This window comes from Pristiophorus japonicus, chromosome 5 (assembly GCF_044704955.1).
Source record: "Pristiophorus japonicus isolate sPriJap1 chromosome 5, sPriJap1.hap1, whole genome shotgun sequence".
Lineage (NCBI taxonomy): Eukaryota > Metazoa > Chordata > Chondrichthyes > Pristiophoridae > Pristiophorus > Pristiophorus japonicus.
In genome coordinates, this window is record NC_091981.1 from 227,695,992 (window position 1) to 227,715,306 (window position 19,315).

The 19,315-nt window shown below is 46.0% G+C and overlaps 1 protein-coding gene across 1 annotated transcript in view; it reads right to left on the minus strand.

Moving 5' to 3' along the window:
• The window catches only part of LOC139264146 (alpha-2,8-sialyltransferase 8F-like), a 102,921-nt gene that overhangs the window by 64,739 nt on the left and 18,867 nt on the right, over nt 1–19,315 (minus strand). The window contains exon 2 of the mRNA XM_070880232.1: nt 16,612–16,701. Coding sequence (XP_070736333.1) covers nt 16,612–16,701 — 90 coding nt within the window. The remainder of the gene's footprint in view (nt 1–16,611; nt 16,702–19,315) is intronic.

Genomic DNA, 19,315 nt, shown 5'->3' on the forward strand with positions numbered 1-19,315 from the left:
AGATCACCCATTGTCAATTTCACCACCTCGCACACATGTCGCCCACAATATCGCTCGCCCAAAAAAACACCCACAAAAAGTGGAACTAACCGGAACAAATCACAGCGTTATGGACACCATGTTGTAGATCACATGTCGCGTCCTTTAAAAGGCTGCTGTGCTTCAACCTCGGCGGAGTTCGGATGTACTCTGCAGGTCATTAGAGTTGATGTGAACATCTGTAAAAACATCTTGACCACACTGGAATTGACCGATTGGAATTGAAGAGGTGTCTTCGTCGGGACATTCCTTGTTTAAAACCAATCGATGGGAAACAGAAAGCTACTGCAATGGGGCCTGTCCTTTCTCACCCTCTTGGTGACCAAATACATGCAGCAGACTCAACATCGCTGGAGGAACGCTCCACTGCATTATGTGCCCAATGTAAGAAGTGCCAGACAGATGATGAGGACCAGACGTTACAACCCCCGCAAGTACAAGGAGAAACATTCTGACCTTGACTTGCCCGACACCACCTGCCTTCGGAGACTGCGCTTCCACAAAGAGGTTATTACTGAGGTATGCCAGCTGATAAGGGCTGATCTGCAGCCTGCCAGCACCATCAGTCTGTCCATCGAGGTCAAAGTCACCGCGGCACTGTCGTTCTACGCCTCGGGTTCTTTTCAGGCAACAGCTGGTGACATTTGTGGACTTTCTCAGTATTGTGTTTCTAACACAGATGAGGCTGCACACAGGGAGGTTAAAGTAACAGTGACCTCAGTCTTTAATAAGACACTCCAGAGTGAGGAACAGGCCTTAGGGGCCAGCTTATAGACAGTGCTCCCAAGGGATGCTGGGATCCCTTGGGACTTCAGGGCATGAGCTTCGTGGTGGCGGAACATGGGAGTGCATGCTTTACAGATACACAACATCACTCCCACCCCAAAGTCAAAGTGAAAACTATTTACAAGGTGAGGCGGTCGGGAGCCTTTCTTTCCCTGGTGGACCGCATCGGTACAAATGTCTGTTCTGGTGTGTTGGCTGTGCCCTCCCTGGGCTGGCGTGTTGTTGGCCCTGCAGGACTGCTAGGTGAGCCTGGCCTTGCTGGGCTGTTGGGCATGATGGGTTTGATTTCCTGGTCCGGCGTGGTGTCATTGATCCTTTGGGTGTGTTGTGGGCTCGAAAAATGTGGTGTCTGCTGTGGGTTGTTCAGGGCAGTCTGTGAACCGCAGCCTCGTTTGGTCCAGGTGCTTTCTGCAAATTTGTCCATTGTCTAGTTTGACTACAAACACGCTATTTCCTTCTTTAGCTATCACCGTGCCCGCGATCCACTTGGGACCATGTCCATTGTTGAGCACATAAACAGGGTCATTCAGATCAATTTCCCATGACACAGTGGCGTGACCATCGTTTACATTTTGTTGCTGCCGCCTGCTCTCTAGCTGATCATGCAGGTTGGGGTGAACCAGCGAGAGTCTGGTTTTAAGTGTCCTTTTCATGAGTAGCTCAGCCGTGGTCACACCTGTGAGCTAGTGGGGTCTTGTGCGGTAGCTGAGCAGTACCCGGGACAGACGGGTTTGGAGTGAGCCTTCTGTGACTCGTTTAAGGCTCTGTTTGATTGTTTGTACTGCCCGCTCTGCTTGCCCATTGGAGGTTAGTTTAAATGGGACCGAGGTGACATGTTTGATCCCATTGCAGGTCATGAATTCTTTAAATTCGGCACTGGTGAAACATGGCCCATTGTCACTGACCAGTATGTCAGGCAGGCCGTGGGTGGCAAACATGGTCTGGAGGGCCAGGACCACAAACTTAGTGGTGCCTCTCCGGGCGCGTTGCTCAACTGAGCACATACGCTGCATTGCCGTACACAGGACTCTAAGTCAGAGTCGATACCGGGCCACCACACGTGGGATCTGGCTATGGCTTTCATCATTATTATACTCGGGTGTGTGCTGTGGAGATCCGAGATTAACGTCTCCCTGCCATTTTTTGGTAGCATTACGCGGTTACCCCACAACAGGCAGTCTGCCTGAATGGACAGCTCGTCCTTTCGCCGCTGGAATGGCTTGATTGGCTATTGCATTTCAACGGGGATGCTGGCCCAGCTCCCATGCAGTACACAGTTTTTTACTAGGGACAGCAGAGGATCTTGGCTGGTCCAAGTCCTAATCTGGCGGGCCGTGACAGGTGATTTATCATTTTCAAACGCTTCCATGACCATCAATAAGTCTGCGGGCTGTGCCACCATCAACAAGTTTGCAGGCTGCGCCATTTCCACCCCCGTGCTGGGCAATGGTAGCCGACTGAGAGCATCTGCACAGTTCTCGGTGCCTGGCCTGTGGCGGATGGTATAGTTATACTCTGATAGCGCAAGTGCCCACCTTTGTATGCGGGCTGAGGCATTAGTATTTATCCCCTTGTTTTCAGTGAACAGCGATGTGAGGGGCTTGTGATCGGTTTCCAGCTCAAATTTGAGGCCAAACAGGTACTGATGCATTTTCTTTACCCCGAACACACACGCTTTCTCAATCATGCTGTAAGTCCTCTCAGCCTTCGACAAGCTCCTGGAAGCATAGGCGACAGGTTGCAACTTCCCTGCAACGTTAGCTTGTTGTAATACACACCCGGCTCCATACGACGATGCGTCACATGCAAGCACAAGTCTTTTACACGGGTTATACAATACAAGCAGCTTGTTGGAGCATAAAATGTTTTTGGCTTTCTCAAAAGCAATTACTTGGTTTTTTTCCCCCATACTCAGTTCTCACCTTTGCGCAATAACACATGAAGGGGCTCTAAAAGGATTTTTAACCCCGGTAGGAAGTTACCAAAATAGTTGAGGAGTCCCAGGAATGACCGCAGCTCCGTGACGTTCTGAGGCCTGGGCGCGTTCCTGATAGCCTCTGTCTTGGGGTCTGTGGGCTGAATACCGTCCGCCGCGATCTTTCTCCCCAAAAACTCCACTTCTGTTGCCATGAAGACGCATTTCGACCTCTTCAGCCGCAGCCCTACGCGATCCAGTCGCTGCAGGACCTCCTCCAGGTTTTATAGGTGCTTGACGGTGTCCTGACCCGTGACCAATATGTCGTCCTGAAAGACCACCGTGTGTGGTACCGACTTGAGTAGGCTCTCCATGTTTCTCTGGAAGGTCGCTGTAGCCGACCGAATTCCAAACGGGCATCTGTTGTGGATGAACAGGCACTTGTGCGTGTTGATGCAGGTGAGGCCCTTCCAAGACTTCTCCAGCTCCTGCGTCATGTAGGCCGAAGTCAGGTCGAGCTTGGTGAACGTCTTGCCTCCTGCCAGCGTCACAAATAGGTCGTCTGCCTTAGGTAGCGGGTCTTTGTCCTGTAGCGAGAAACGATTAATAGTTACTTTATAATCACCGAAAATTCTGACCGTGCCATCACTTTTGAGTACTGGAACAATCGGGCTGGCCCACTCGCTGAATTCCACTGGGGAGATGATGCCCTAGCATTGCAGCCTGTCCAGCTCGATTTCCACTCTTTCCCTCATCATGTGAGGTCCTGCTCACGCCTTGTGGTGAATAGGTCATGCCTCTAGGACCAAGTGGATCCACATCTTCGACCCGGAAAAGTTTCCAATGCCTGGCTCAAAAAGGGAAGGAGATTTATGAAGAACCTGGGTACATGAGGCCTCATCGACATGTGATAGCGCTCGGATGTCATCCCAGTTCCAGCGGATTTTGCCCAGCCAGCTTCTTCCAAGCAGTGTGGGGCCATCGCCCAGGACAATCCAGAGTGGCAGTTCGTGCACTGTGCCCTCGTAGGTGACCTTGACCATGGCGCTGCCCAGGACAGTGATAAGCTCTTTGGTGTACGTTCTCAGTTTCGTGTGGATGGGGCTCAGGGCTGGTCTAAATCCCTTGTTGCAACACAGTCTCTCAAACATCTTTTTATTCATGATGGATTGGCTAGCGCCAGTGTCCCGTTCCATGGCTACGGGTAAGCCATTCAATTTTATGTTTAACTTTAGAGGTGGACATTTCGTCGAAAATGTATGCACCCCGTGAACTTCAGCATTTGCCTCCTCTCTCTGAGGCTCAAATTTGCTTTGATTCACCATGGACCGATCTTCCTGTGCCACGTGGTGGTTAGCATGTTTTGCAGAGCTTGCAGCTCGTTTGCAAGCTCGTTGGAGGCGCCCCATTGTTCCACAGCTCTTGCAAACATACCCTTTGAATCGGCATGAATAGGCTGAATGGAAGCCTCCACAACGCCAACAAGGTGTGAGTTGCCTTGCATTCATCCTTTGTTGGGGACTCAGTCATCTGGGTCACCTGAGGCCTGCTGGATGTTGCAGACTCATGGGTTCTGTCCTGTACATTTCTGCTCGCAAACACAGTTCCAGTTAATTTATGAACATTGCTAGCACTTGTGTGCTGAGAGATTTGTTTGGTGTTCTCACTGGTGGACATAAACGCCCATGCTATCGCAATGGCCTTACTGAGGGTCGATGTCTCTACAGTCAAAAGTTTTCGGAGGATGGTCTCGTGGCCAATGCCCAGTACAAAAAAGTCTCTGAGCATCTGCTCCAGGTAGCCATCACACTCACATTGTCCTGCAAGTCGTCTTAGCTCTGTGACCTTCAGATCGCTGGCACGTGTAGAACCGATACCTCGCCATCAGCACGCTCTCCCTCGGGTTAAGATGCTCCAGAACCAGTATGCACAGCTCCTCATATGACTTATCTGTGGGTTTCACTGGAGCCAGAAGATTCTTCATGAGGTTGTCGGTCGGTGCCCCGCAGACTGTGAGGAGGACCGCTCTCCTTTTTGCAGGGCTTCCTTCTCCGTCCAGCTCGTTGGCTACAAAGTACTGGTTTAGCCATTTGGCATAGGCTTCCCAGTCCTCACCGTCTGAGAACTTCTCCAGGATGCCCACAGTTTGTTGCATCTTTGCGTTGGATTTGTATTCTCGTCGCCAGTTATTGTGTTCCTAACACAGATGAGGCTGCACACAGGGAGGTTAAAGTAACAGACACTTCAGAGTGAGGAACAGGCCTTTGGGGCCGGCTTATATACAGTGCTCCCAAGGGATGCTGGGATCCCTTGGGACTTCAGGGGATGCGCTCCCTGGTGGCGGAACATGGGAGTGCATGCTTTACAGATACACAACAGAGCACACCACCACGAATTGAGCTACCTGCTCAGTGTGGTATTGGAGGTCGCCTCCTGAGTGGTCCAGGCATCTAAAGCGTTGCTTCAGCACTCCAATGGTTTTCTCCACGATACTGCGAGTTGCTCTGTGGCTCTCGTTGTATCGCCTCTCGGCCTTGGTGTGGGTGTCACGCAGGGGGATCATCAGCCAGGTGGTGAGGCAATATCCTTTGTCACCAAGCATCCAGCATTGACCTTGTGGCTCATTGTTAAACAAGTCAGATACAGTGCTCTCACGCAGGATGTGAGCATCATGGATGCTGCCTGGAAATTGAGCATTCACTGCCATTATAATTTGCTGGTGGTCGACAACCAGCTGGACATTCAGAGAGTGGAATCTCTTGCGGTTCCTGAAAACCTCAGCATCCTGAAAAGGTGCCCGCATCGTGATGTGCGTACAGCCTATTGCTTCCTGCACCTTGGGAAGTTTGCAATTCTGGAGAATCCTAGAGCCTCTCACTCTGTGCCACCTGGTCATAGGGAAGCTGAGCAAGTCCCTCCTGCATGTGTACAGGGTTTCAGTGACCTGTCTAATGCAGCGATGTGTGGCATGCTGAGGAAGTCTGCAAATGTCACCAACTGTGGCCTGAAAAGCACCCGAGGGGAAGAATGACAGTGCCGCGGTAACTTTGACTTCGACGGACAGTGCAGTACTGATGGTGCTGGCAGGCTGCAGATCTGCCCTTATCAGCTGGCATACCTCAGTAATAACCTCTTTGTGGAAGCGCAGTCTCTGAAGGCCCGTAATGTCGGGCAAGTCGAGGTAAGAATGCTTCTCCTTGTACTTGCGACGGGTGTAACGTCTGGTCCTCCTCATCTGTCTGTCACTTCATACAATGGGCACATAATGCAGTGCAGCATTCCTTCGGCAATGTCGAGTCTGCTGCATGTATTTGGTCACCAAGAGAGGGTGAGAAAGGACAGGCCCCATTGCAGTAGCTCTCTGTTTTCCACCGATTGGTCATAAATAAGGAATGTCCCGACGAACACACCTCTTCAATTCCAATCGGCCACAGTGTGGTCAAGATGTTTTTAGAGATGTTCAAATCAATTCCAATGACCTGCAGAGTACATCCGAACTCCGCCGAGGTTGAAGCACAGCAGCCTTTGAAAGGACGAGACATGTGATCTACAACATGGCGTCCATAACGCTGTGATTCATTCCGGTTCGTTCCACTTTTTGTGGGCGGTTTTTTGAGCGAGCGATATTGTGGGCGAAATGTGTGCGACGTGGTGAAATCGATGATGGGCGTTCTCCATGTCCGTTAGTTTCAGTAAATATGCTCTTTACGATAAAAAACAGTGTGCGGGCATTAATATTGAATCTCGGCGTTAATTCCATGCGGAAAGTAATGCTGGCCAAAATTATTGACATTGAATTTGCACATTCTGCTGATTCCGCCCCAAAAAAGTGGGCAGGTGGTAATATTTTTTCTCGGTGTTAAGCACATAGGGAAAGTAATGCTCGCCGATACGTTTCCGAAAAATGCCTGTCAGTTTACATTTTGTGCCAAAATGGGAGATATATGAGCGTTATACGTCATTTCGCAGGAAAATGGGCGTTAAGTGGGTGTTAAGTATGCAAAAAAAGTGGAGGTTCCAGCCCATAAAGTCTGCAAAGAGATATAAGGCTAGATTTTCCACTTTCTTGCATGCATAACGCCCACTTAACATCCATTTTACTGCTGAAATGACGTATAACGCCCAGATATCGCCCATTTAGCCACAAAATGGAAACTGACGCCCATTTTTCGGACACTTATCGCCAAGCGTTACTTTCCCCATGTGTGTAATGCTGGGAAAAAATAATACCGCCTGCCTACTTTTTGGGGCGGAATCACCAGAATGGGCGAAACCAATGCTCATAATATCACCCAGCATTACTTTCCGCACGTAATTAACGCTGAGATTTAATAATACCGACTGCCCGCTTTATTTTATCGTAAAGATCACATTTGCCGAAACTAATGTCCAGGAGATGGTCCAACAGCCACCTCGCACACATCTTGCCCACAATATCGCTCGCCCAAAAAAACGCCTGGAAAAAGTGGAACTAACCGGAACTACTCACAGCGGTATGGACGCCATGTTCTAAATCACATGTCGCATCATTTGAAAGGTTACTCTGCTTCAACCTCGGGGGAGTTCAGATGTACTCTGGAGGTCTTTGGAGGTGATGTGAACATTTGAACAAACACCTTTATCATACTGTGAACGATTGGAATTTAATAGGTGTCTTCATCGGGACATTCATTCTTTGTGACCAATCGGTGGGAAACAGATAGCTATTGAATGGGCCCTGTCCTTTCTCATCCTCTCTTGATGACCAATTACATGCTGCAGACACAAGATGGCAGAAGGTACGCTCCACAGCATTATGTGCCCAATATAAGAAATGCCAGACTGATGAGGAGGACCAGATGTTACACCCCCGGCAAGTACAGGGAGAGTCAGTCTAGTCCGATAACACCTGCCTTTGGAAACTGCGCTTCCACAAAGAGGTTATCACTGACGTATGCCAGCTCATAAGGGGAGATCTGCAGCCTGTCAGCACCATCAGTACTGCACTGTCCGTCGAGGTCAAAGTCATCACGGCACTGTCGTTCTACGCATCGGGTTCTTTTCAGGCCTCCTCATCTGGTGACATTTGCAGTCTGTCTCAGCATGCCACACATTGCTGCATTAGACAGGTCACTGAAACCCTGTAAGCACGCAGGATGGACTTAATTGTCTTCCCTATGACCAGGGAGGCTCAGACTGAGAGGGATTTAGGATTCTACCGAATTGCTAACTTCCCCAAAGTGCAGGGAGCGATGCGGGCACCTTTTCAGGATGCAGGGGTTTTCAGGAACCGCAAGCGTTCCACTCCCTGAATGTGCAACTCATTGTCGACCACCAGCAAATTATTGTGGCAGTGAATGCTAAAATTCTGGGCAGCATCCATGATGCTCACATCCTGCGTGAGAGTACTGTATCTGACTTGTTTAACAATCAGCCACAAGGTCAATGCTGGATGGTTGGTGACAAAGGACATGGTCTCGCCACCTGGCTGATGACCCCTCTGCATGACACCCAAACCGAAGCTGAGAGGCGATACAATGAGAGCCACAGAGCCACTTGCAATATCGTGGAGAAAACCATTGCCGAGCTCCAATACCACCCTGAGCAGGTAGCTCAATTCGTGGTGATGTGCTCCATGCTGCACAACTTGGCTATCAGGAGGGAACAAGAATTGCCAGAAGAGTCTGGCAGTCCACCTCAGCAGAGAGAGCAAGAGGAGGACGAGGAGGTGGATGCTGACATCGGCTCAGACAATCAGGCTGACGCTGAAGCCATGCCATTGCCCCCCTGTAGACCGCATGAAAGGGCTCGTAGTGGCATGATACTTGCAAGATTCTTTGGTCGGAGCTCATAATAGAGCGCTTTGCCTGAAAGAATGTTGGTGGTATTTACAAGGCTGACACACTGCTGGGTGTGCAGGTCATACATCAATGGAGGGCATCACCTTGGTGACAGTTAAAGTTTAAGTTGATTGAAGTTAAGTGTAATTATACCCTTTCAAGTTAAGGAATCACCAGCATGTAATGGTGCAGCTATCTGAGACAATGCGCAACAAGGTTTTGGTAAATAAGAAACATTTAAATGGAACATTTGTCTGAAATCATAAGTATTTCTGTAAAAACAAACCCTAAACACCTCCACCCCCGCCTACCCCCCCGCCCAGTTCTCCTCCTCACCGCTACCTCTTCCCCTCCTGACTCCAAGCCGCCTGGCCGAGGAGGTCCTCAGATGATGCTTCATTGGTGGGGGGGGCGGGGGGTGGGGGGATGATGGCAGAACCGCTGCTTGGATGGATATCGGAGAGGAAGATGTTGCTCCTGGCTCTCATGTGTCGTTGGCAATGGAGGTGCAGCACCTTGGGGTGCAGTGCCACGCTCTGGGACCACTGGGAGCCCTCTGCCACCAGTGTTCCTCACTACCAGCTCCAGGGCCTCCTCCATCCCTTCCATATTAAATATTATTTGTTGGACAAAATATCAGTGCCAACTATGTTCTTGGTGCTTAGTAGGCTTTTTGCTGCTGGTGAATCTCCCTCGTGCCTCCCTCAACAGCCAAACAAGCACACACCACACCCACACACGCTTTCAGTCCTTCTCTGCTCCCTCTCTCTCTGTCTCCTTTTCTGCGCATGTAATGATGATCCCTGACCTCCTGAATCGCAGGAAATGAACGTTGCCATGCCGTTGCTAAGGATGGCGACACTTTAAGGCAGAAGGTCAGAGAGATTTACCGCCACTGCCCATTTCATATCCCTCGTGGTAATGCCCAATTTCAAAAATGGAGACTAGGGGCTTTGAGAATGGATGATAAGCCGGCGATCTAAAAACCCACTTTTACCGCCCATGCTGGAAATAACGCCCATTTTTAAGCGATCTGCATAAAAGCATAAAATCTAGCTCATAGACAGGTTAAGTGAATGGAAATAAGGCAGCAGATGGCGTGTAATGTGGTGAAATGTGAGGCTATTCATTTCGGTAGGAAGAATAAAAAAACAGAATATTTTTTAAATGGTGAGAAACTATTAAATGTCAATGTTCAGAGAAATGTAATTGTCCTTGTACAGGAAACACAGAGATGCAGGTACAGCAAGCAATTAGGAAGGCAAATGGCATATTGGCCTCTATTACAAGAGGGTTGGAACACAAGAGTAAGGATGTCTTGTTACAATTGTACAGGGCTTTGGTGAGACCACACCTGGAGTACTGTGCACAGCTTTGGTCTACTTATCTGAGGCGCGGTGCAAGTTTCACTGGATTGATTCCTGGGATGAGAGGGTTGTCCTTTGAGGAGAAATTGAGTAGATTGGGCCTATACTCTCTGGAGTTTAGAAGAATGAGAAATGATGTCATTGAAACATATAGGGGCGGATTTTCTGGTCCTTTGTATTCCGTTTTTTGCCCTGGAGGGCTGACAATGGCGGCGATGAGGTCTTCTGGGCGGGTGGTCAGCCTCGAGTGCCCCATGGGGGATTTCGGGGCCGGTTTTGCGGTGGCACGGAGCATCATCGCCCGGAAGAGCTCCATGTTGTGACACCGGCGTGCCTTTTGACTTCCGCCCGACCCGTATGCCCCGTTTCACACCCCACAGTGACCACCTGGGAAAACGGGCGGTCCAACCTGTACCAATTGCAGAGAGGTTAGTAATGCCATCCTAAGGTAACTGTGATTGCTTTTTCTTTTATTTTTTTTTGCGACTTATGTTGTGGTGGCATGGGCTATGCATTGGGAATGGTTTTGTGGGGTTTTTTTCAGGGTTTTTATTTCTCCCCAGGCGTCTCTCGGATTGCTCCCGGGCCGGCTGTTTAACTTGGGCTATTTCCCACGCTAACACCCTAAGAGAGGTGTACAATGCCTCCCTTAGTGCTGCACCCCAGACTCAGGGCCCAGCTGCCCTATTTTGATGACTGAGGCGCAAACTTTACCGCCCTGCTGCCATTACCGCCCCTTATTCATCAAAGTCAAAAATCCAGCCCAAACGATTCTGAGCGGGATTGACAGAGTAAATGCTGAGAGGCTGTTTCCCCGGCTGAAGAGTCTAGAACTAAGGGGCATAGTCTCAGATAAGGGGTTGGCCATTTAAAACTGAGATGCCAAGGAATTTCTTCACTCAAACGGGTTGTGAATCTTTGGAGTTCTCTACCCCAAAGGGCTGTGGATGCTAAATTTTTGAGTATATTCAAGACTGAGATAAATAGATTTTTGGATTGTAAAGGAAACAAAGAATATGAAGATCAGGCGGGAAAGTGGAATTGAGGTCGAAGATCAGCCATGATCTTATTGAATGTTGGAGCAGGTTTGATGGGCTACATGGTCTACTCCTGCTCCTAATTATTATGTCTTATGTTCAACTTCGACTGTTCCTTGTTGGGGGAGGGGGGGTCAATACTGCAACAAATTACAAGAAGACATTAATAAACTTGCAGAATGGGCTAAGATTGGGAAATGAATTTCAAAACAGATAAATGTTAGGTATTGGAGGGAAAATTACAGTCCGAGGCTTCATTTGGATGAACACCTCCGACCCAAACTTTTTTTACGAAAATACCTGGTGGTCACGGAGGAACCTACGATTGCGGTTGGAACCTTCATTCACTGCACAGTGTATGGGGAGATGACTTCCCCGTACGTACGGAAATGCTGGAGCCATGTCGGCCTGGACCACCAATCATGGTACAGTGTTCTCATTGATAAAAAAGAGCACGCAGAAATCAAACGCAGGCAGCGGAAAGAGCGTACGGCAAACCAGTCCCACCCACCCTTTCCCTCAACGACTATCTGTCCCACCTGTGACAAGAACTGTGGTTCTCATAGTGGACTGTTCAGTCACCTAAGGACTCATTTTTAGAATGGAAGCAAGTCTTCCTCGATTACGAGGAACTGCCTATGATGATGATTGTAATGTCTGTAAGCTTGTAATGTTTGTAGCTCCACACTGTGGATGTGGACGTATTGTGTACTGCAACTGTATAGTTAATCATTAAACAGAACAGGCTTTCCAGAGAGTTCCAAGAGAGCAGCCTGCATGTTAGGAAGCTGTGTGTGCTGTGCTCTATGAAGATATCACAGTTGGCGACCAAGAATGAGATTTTTCGGATGTTTAAAGCTTAAATTTTGTTGGTGAAGGATTCAGCCAGCTGACAGAAGACTTAGGAAGTTTCTGTCTTTGAAAAAAGCTACAAAAATCCGAGGTAAAAAAAACAGCACACAGTGTGAACAGCTAGAGATTAAAATGGCAGGTGTAATTGGATATTTGGGTGAATATAAACATGACCAGGAACGTTTTAAAGCATATGTGGATCAGCAAGAAATGTATTTCACTGCAAATAACAAAATTGAAGTTCCAGACAATGCAGTCCAGAACCAGGCTGTGTTGGTACATAAGAAAGCGACCTTCTTATCAGTGGCAGGTCCGGCATTATACGAAACCCTTGTAAATCTGCTTGTGCCTGACGAGCCAAAGGACACAATGCTTAAAGAGATTTTGACGAAGCTGGAGCAGCACTATAACCCCAAACCGTTAGTAATTGCTGAAAGCTATCGTTTCTGGATTCAGAATCAAAAAGCGGATGAAAGTATCACTGATTACATCATAGCATTAAAAAAGCTATCGATGCACTGCCATTTTGGAAACTTTCAAAACTGAACATTACGGGATCGTTTTGTTTGTGGTGTGCAAAATGATGCGATCAGAAGGAAGTTATAGACAACAGATGACTTAACTTTTGAGATTGCTTGTCAGACAGCGAGGTCGATGAGCATGGCTGAACAATATTACCGAGGTAAATCACCTGTAGGTTCAAATTAAAAGACGGCCATGGCCGAAAGTCTCAGAAACTGGAAATTCTAACAGAGCATCGAAGTCGTGCTGAAGGTGCCTGGGACAACACATTGCTCAAAGTTGTCCGTATGTGAAGGCAGAGTGTTTCTTCTGCAGAAAGACTGGGCATCTTGCGAAGGCATGCCAACTGAAGGGTAAACCAGTTTTTAAAGCTATGAGTCCAGCGTTCAAAGCTGTGAGTAGTAACTCAAAGAGACTACATAGCATGGAAGAACAACAACAGGACGAGGAGATGTTAGAATTACACATCATCAGGAGCACGAGGTTAACAGACAGCGATTCAGAAAGCATCAAAATCCACATAGATGTTGCGGGATTCAAGATACCAATAGAAATTGACACGGGTGCCTCTGTGAGTGTAGTACCAGAGTCACTGTACCGCGACAAATTACGTAATTTTCAATTGGAGAAATCCAAGATAGAACTGCGAGGCTACTCGGGAGAGAAAATTCCTGTACTAGCACCGTACCGGTGAAATATAAAGATCAATTTCAGAACTTCCCTCTAATAGTAGTGAAAGGAGACAAGACTGCTTTACTTGGAAGAAATTGGTTGAGCTCATTGAAGCTGGATTGGAGTAAGATTTTCCATGTGGAAGCGAGATTTTCATCAACGGATGAGGTTATCAAGAGTTATCTGAAGGTGCTCTGCGAAACAGGCAGTCCGACCCAAGGCTTCAAGGTGAGTGTCAGGGTACAGAAGGATGCTAGATCAGTTTAATGCAAGCCACGTTCCATACCATTTGCACTCAAGGAGAAAGTTGAGCAAGAACTCAAAAGACCAGAGACTGAGAACATTATTTGTAAGATAGATCAATGTAATTGGGCTACTCCCATTGTTGTTCTACCTAAGTCCGATGGTAAGGTAAGATTGTGTGGTGATTATAAAGTAACCATAAACCAGGTTCTAGAGGGTAATGTCCCCAATACATTGCCAAATATAGAAGATTTGTTCACAACACTGACAGGTGGTCAGATCTTCTCAAAACTGGATCTTACAAATGCCTACTTACAGCTTGAACTAGATGAGGAGTCCAAGTCATGCTTGACTATAAATACTCTTCTAGGTCTGTATTAATTTAATAGGCTACCGTTTGGAGTGTCTTCCGCCCCTGCCATATTCCAAGGGGTGATGAACCAGATTTTGCAAGGTATTGAAGGGGTAGCATATTATTTGGATGATATATTAATTTCAGCACCATATAGGCAAATTCATAACATATTGAATGAAGTACTCAAATGGCTAGAGAAGCACAGAGTACAAGTGTCTGCTCGTAAGTGTGAGTTATTTAAAAACTCAGTGGAGTACTTAGGGTACAGAGTAGACAAAGATGGTTTACATCCAACCATGGGAAAGCTGGTTGCAATCAGAAATGCACCCACTCCCAAGAATGTCACTGAACTTCGATCATTTTTGGGTCTTTTGAACTATTATGGGAAGTTCCTATCAAATTTGGCTGCAGTATTACATCCACTGAATGAACTATTGAAAAAACAGCTCCATTGGAAGTGGTCAAAAGAATGCGATACAGCATTCAAGGAGTGTAAAAGCAAATTGGTAGAGGGCACTATGTTAGTTCACGATGGCGTATCGAAGGAGATTAAGCTAGCATGTGATGCCTCTCCATATGGAGTTGGGGCAGTAAGCTCTCATGTATTAAGTAGTGGGGAGGAGAAACCAATTGCTTTTGCTTCATGCACTCTCAGTGCCAATGAGAGTAATTATGCGCAAATTGAAAGGGAAGCTTTGGCATTCATTTTTGGGGTCAAGAAGTTCCACAAATGCTTGTATGGTCATAAGTTTACCATCATTACAGACTATAAGCCCCGAACAGCAATCCTCCATCCAACATTAGCTGCAGCCCGAATGCAGAGATGAGCTTTGATTTTGTCAGCATACACATATGATATTGAATACAGATGATCAGCCAATCACAGTAGTGCTGATGCAATGTCTAGATTGTCTTCCCCATCACAAGTTACACCTGATAGGGAAGAAGTGTTCTATTTTTCATACATTGATGAACTGCCAGTCACAGCTGAAGAGATTGGTAGAGCAACCAAATGTGACCCAGTGATGTCAAAGGTGTATGATTATATTGCAAATGGATGGCCAAACCATGTAACAGACTAAGATATTCATCTATTCTTCATTCGAAGGAATTAATTATCAGTTGATAAAGATTTTATCATGTAGGATGCAAGAGTGGTTGTACCAAATAAATTTAGGTCCAAATTATTAGGCGACCTCCATGACCAGCACCTGGGAATGTGCTTGACCAAGAGTTTTGCGCATAGTTATTTATGGTGGCCAGGTCGTGATAAAGATATAGAGTACACCATGAGTCAGTGTACGACATGTCAATCGGTAAGCAAGCAATCACCATCAGCACCATTAGAGCCATGGAAATGGCCTCCCAGGGTGTGGCAAAGGCTACATATTGATTTTGCTGAGCTAGAAGGACAACAATTGTGCATTGTGATTGATAGCCATTGGAAGTGGGTTGAGGTGTACCCAATGTGGAAAATAACAAGTAAAACATCGGACATTTTGCGAAGATTATTTTCTTCATTTGGCCTCCCTGAAGAAATTGTTTCGTGTCATGGACCACAATTTTGTTCCGAAGAATTTGCACAGTTCATGAGCAAAAATGGTGTGAAACATACCAAGGTTCCACCATACCACACTGCTTCGAATGGTGCAGCAGAGCAACAAATTGTAAAACGTACCCTCATAAAACAAATGTAAGATCCAAATCGAAGGAAACAACAGTTGTCAATGGATCACAAATTGACTAATTTTTAAATTACATATCATAATACTCCTCACATAACTACTGGTAGAACAGCAGCAGAGTTGTTTCTCAAACGACAGCCACGAACCAGATTCTCGTTATTAAATCCAAATTTGGCACAGTCCGTAGAAGAGACATAATTAAGACTGAAAGAGAATCATGATAGAGGTAGAGCAAAAGAGAGAAGTGTGAAATTAAACCAGAAGGTGAGAGTGAAGAACCATCACCATAAATGGGTAAAGTGGTTACTCGGAAGAGTAGTGTAGAGATGTGGTCCTCGCACATATTTGGTCAAGATGTTTGATAATGGACAGGTTAGGTTTGTTCATATTGATCATATTTTACCGACAGACATGGAAGGAGTTGAAGGTGGGAAGTTCAATTATTTCTGACTCATCAGATAGTTTTGATATACCAGTAGCATATCCTACATCTAATGTACATGTAAACAAATCCAAGAGAAAATCAGCATGTAAGTCTGAGTCCGAGTCAGGAAAACAAAGAGCCTGAAGTTAGAGTGAGTTCAAATGAAAATCAAGGAAATTCCAAGGAGGAAAACGTTCCTCAGGATGAGTCTCGAATGAGTTTAAATTCGACACCATGTTTGGAAAGTTCTGTTCAAGAGCAAAAGTATTCTCTTCGAAACAGAAAACAAATGGTAAAGTTAAATTTGTAATTATGGGAAAAAAATAAGACTATATCCTGTTATGTATAAACATGCAAGTTCCGTATGCTGTTTGTTATAATAACTTCTTCATTAACGAGGGAGAAGTGTAATGTCTGTAAGCTTGTAATGTTTGTAGCTCTACACTGTGGATGTGGACGTATTGTGTACTGCAACTACAGAGTTAATAATTAAACAGAGCAGCAGGTTCCGGTGACTTCCGAGAGAGCTGCTTGCCATGTTAGAAAACTGTGTGTGCTCTGCTCTGTGAATATATCACACCACCCTTTTTCTTTAAGGGTATATGTTTGGCCTGAACCCTCCGGATCTCCTCCTTGAATGCCTCCCACTGCCAAATCAATTCTCAACTTAGCAAAGTTAGCTTTTCCCCAATTTTGGACTTTTACTCCTAGTCTATCCTTGTCCTTATCCATAACTACTTTGAATCTGACTGAATTATGGTCACTGGCACCCAAGTGCTCTCCCATTGATACCTCTTCCACCTGCCCAGCTTCATTCCCCAAAACTAAATCCAGAACCGCCCCCTCCTGTGTTGGACTTGTTACATAATGACTTTAGCAGAAAACGTTGGGTTACCTCTTGGGTTTAAGAGTAAGTACTTTGCTCAGCTCGGCACATTCTGATGAATTAAGCTCCAGCTGACTCTTCCATTTCTTCTTCTCGATGCTATAATAATAGAGTAAAAATGTAGTTTCATGAAAATAATTGAAATAAAGGCTTTGCAGATAGAACCACTATTTGCATAGAATACTAGATTATATTTCAAGGTATTTCCATTGACTCTAAACCTAACTGTAAAACAAAGGCTTCTATTTATTGAAATTCTATCGGTGGCATTGAGACAACTCACATCTAAATTTTGTCTTGTACTGATTATAAAAGAAGCACATTGCATCTTATTCTTCATATGTTCTTGAGCTTGTCATCTGTTTCGTAAGCCAATAATAATTTGCTGTTTTGAGATATTACCGTAAACTTCAGTTTTGGGCACTAAACCTCAGGCAGGATAGATTATCCTTCGAGGGTGCACAGCGCCGTTTCACTAGAATGATACCAGGGCTTAAACATAGAAACATAGAAACATAGAAAATTACAGCGCTGAAGGAGGCCATTTCAGCCCATTGTGTCTGCACCGGCCGACAAAGAGCCGCACGGCCCTTCGTCAGCAGCCCTAAAGGTTACATACAAACCCATGAACAATAACGGAAAGGCAAAGAGCACCCAGCCCAACCAGTCTGCCCCACTCCACTGCAACCCCCTTATACTAAAAACATCAACACTCCACCCCAACTGGAGCCTTGTGATCTCCTGGAAGAGGTAAAAACCAGATAAAAACCCAGGCCAATTTAGGGAGAAAAAATCTGGGAAAATTCCTCTCCGACCCATCCAGGTGATCGAAACTAGTCCAGGAGATCACCCTGACCGTATTCTATTCCCTGCAGTACTTACCGTTATATCTGCACCGACCAACAAAAGATCGTCTAGTCTAATCCCAATTACCAGCTCTAGGTCCGTAACCCTGCAGGTTACGGCACTTTAAGTGTCCATCCAACCATCTCTTAAAAGTGGTGAGGGTTTCTGCATCCACCACTCTTCCAGGCAGTGAGTTCCAGATTCCCACAACCCTCTGCGTAATGAAGCTCCCTCTCAAATCCCCTGTAAACCTTCTACCAACCACCTTAAAACTATGCCCCCTCGTAATAGCCTCCTCTACCAATGGAAATAGACCCTTACTATCCATTATATCCAGGCCCCTTAATATTTTGTACACCTCGATGAGGTCACCTCTCAACCTTCTCTGTTCCAATGAGAACAAACCCAGCCTATCCAATCTGTCCTCATAACTAAGATTCTCCATTCCAGGCAGCATCTGAGTAAATCTCCTCTACACACGTTCGAGTACAATCACGAAATTCCTATAATACGGTGACAGAACTGCACGCAGTACTCCAACTGTGGCCTAACAAAAGTATTATACAATTTAAGCATAACCTCCCTGCTCTTATGTTCTAGCCTCAGCCAATAAAGGCAAGCATTCTGTATGCCTTCTTATTCACCTTATCCACCTGGCCTGCTACTTTCAGGGATCTGTGAACAAGCACTCCAGGGTCCCTTTGTTCATCTACACTATTAAGTGGCCTACCACTTAATGTGTATACCCTTTCCTTATTAGCCCTCCCAAAGTGCATCATCTCACACTTCTCTGAATTCCATTTGCCATTGCTCTGCCCACCTGACCAGTAGATTGATACCCTCCTGCAGCTCATGACTTTCCTCTTCATTATCAACCACACAGCCAATTTTAGTGTCGTCTGCAAACTTCTCAATCATACTTCCTATATTCAAATCTAAATCACCGATATATACCACAAAAAGCAAGGGACCCAGTACTGAGCCCTGCGGAATCCAACTGGAAACATCCTTCCAGTCACAAAAACATCCATCAATCATTACCCTTTGCTTCCGACCTCCAAGCCAATTTTGGATCCAACTTGCCATTTTGACCTGGATCCCATGACCTTCATGACCACTCTACCATATGGGACCTTATCAAAAGCCTTGCTAAAGTCCATATATACTACTTCATACGCACTATCCTCATCGAACCTCTTGGTTACCTCCTCAAAAAATTCAATCAGTTTAGTCAAACACGATCTTCCCTTAATAAATCCATGCTGACTGTCACTAATTAATCCTTGCCTATCCAAATGCAAATTTATCCTGTTTTTCAGGATTTTTTCCAATAATTTTACCACCACTGACGTTAGGCTGACAGGCCTGTAATTACTCGGCCTATTCCTTTTCCCCTTCTTGACCAAGGGTACTACTACATTAGCAGTCCTCCAATCCTCCGGCACCATGCCCATATCCAAAGAGGACTGGAAAATGATGGTCAAGGCCTCTGCTATTTCCTCTTTTACTTCGCTCAACAACCTGGAATGCATTTCACCTGGGCCTGGGGACATCTACTTTCAAAGCTGATCAGCCCCTTAATACTTCCTCTCACTATATTTATTTCATCCAGAATATCACACTCTTCCTCCATAGCAGTATCTGCATTACCTCTTTCCTTTGTGAAAACAGATGCAAAGTATTCATTAAGAATCCTACCAACATCTTCCACCTCCTCACAAAGATTACCCTCATGGTCTCTAATAGGCCCGACCCTTTCCTTAGTTACCCTCTTACTCTTAACATATTTATAGAACATCTTAGGGTTTTCCTTAGTTTTACTGACCAAGAATTTGCTCTCTCTTAGTATTCCTAATATCTTTTTTAA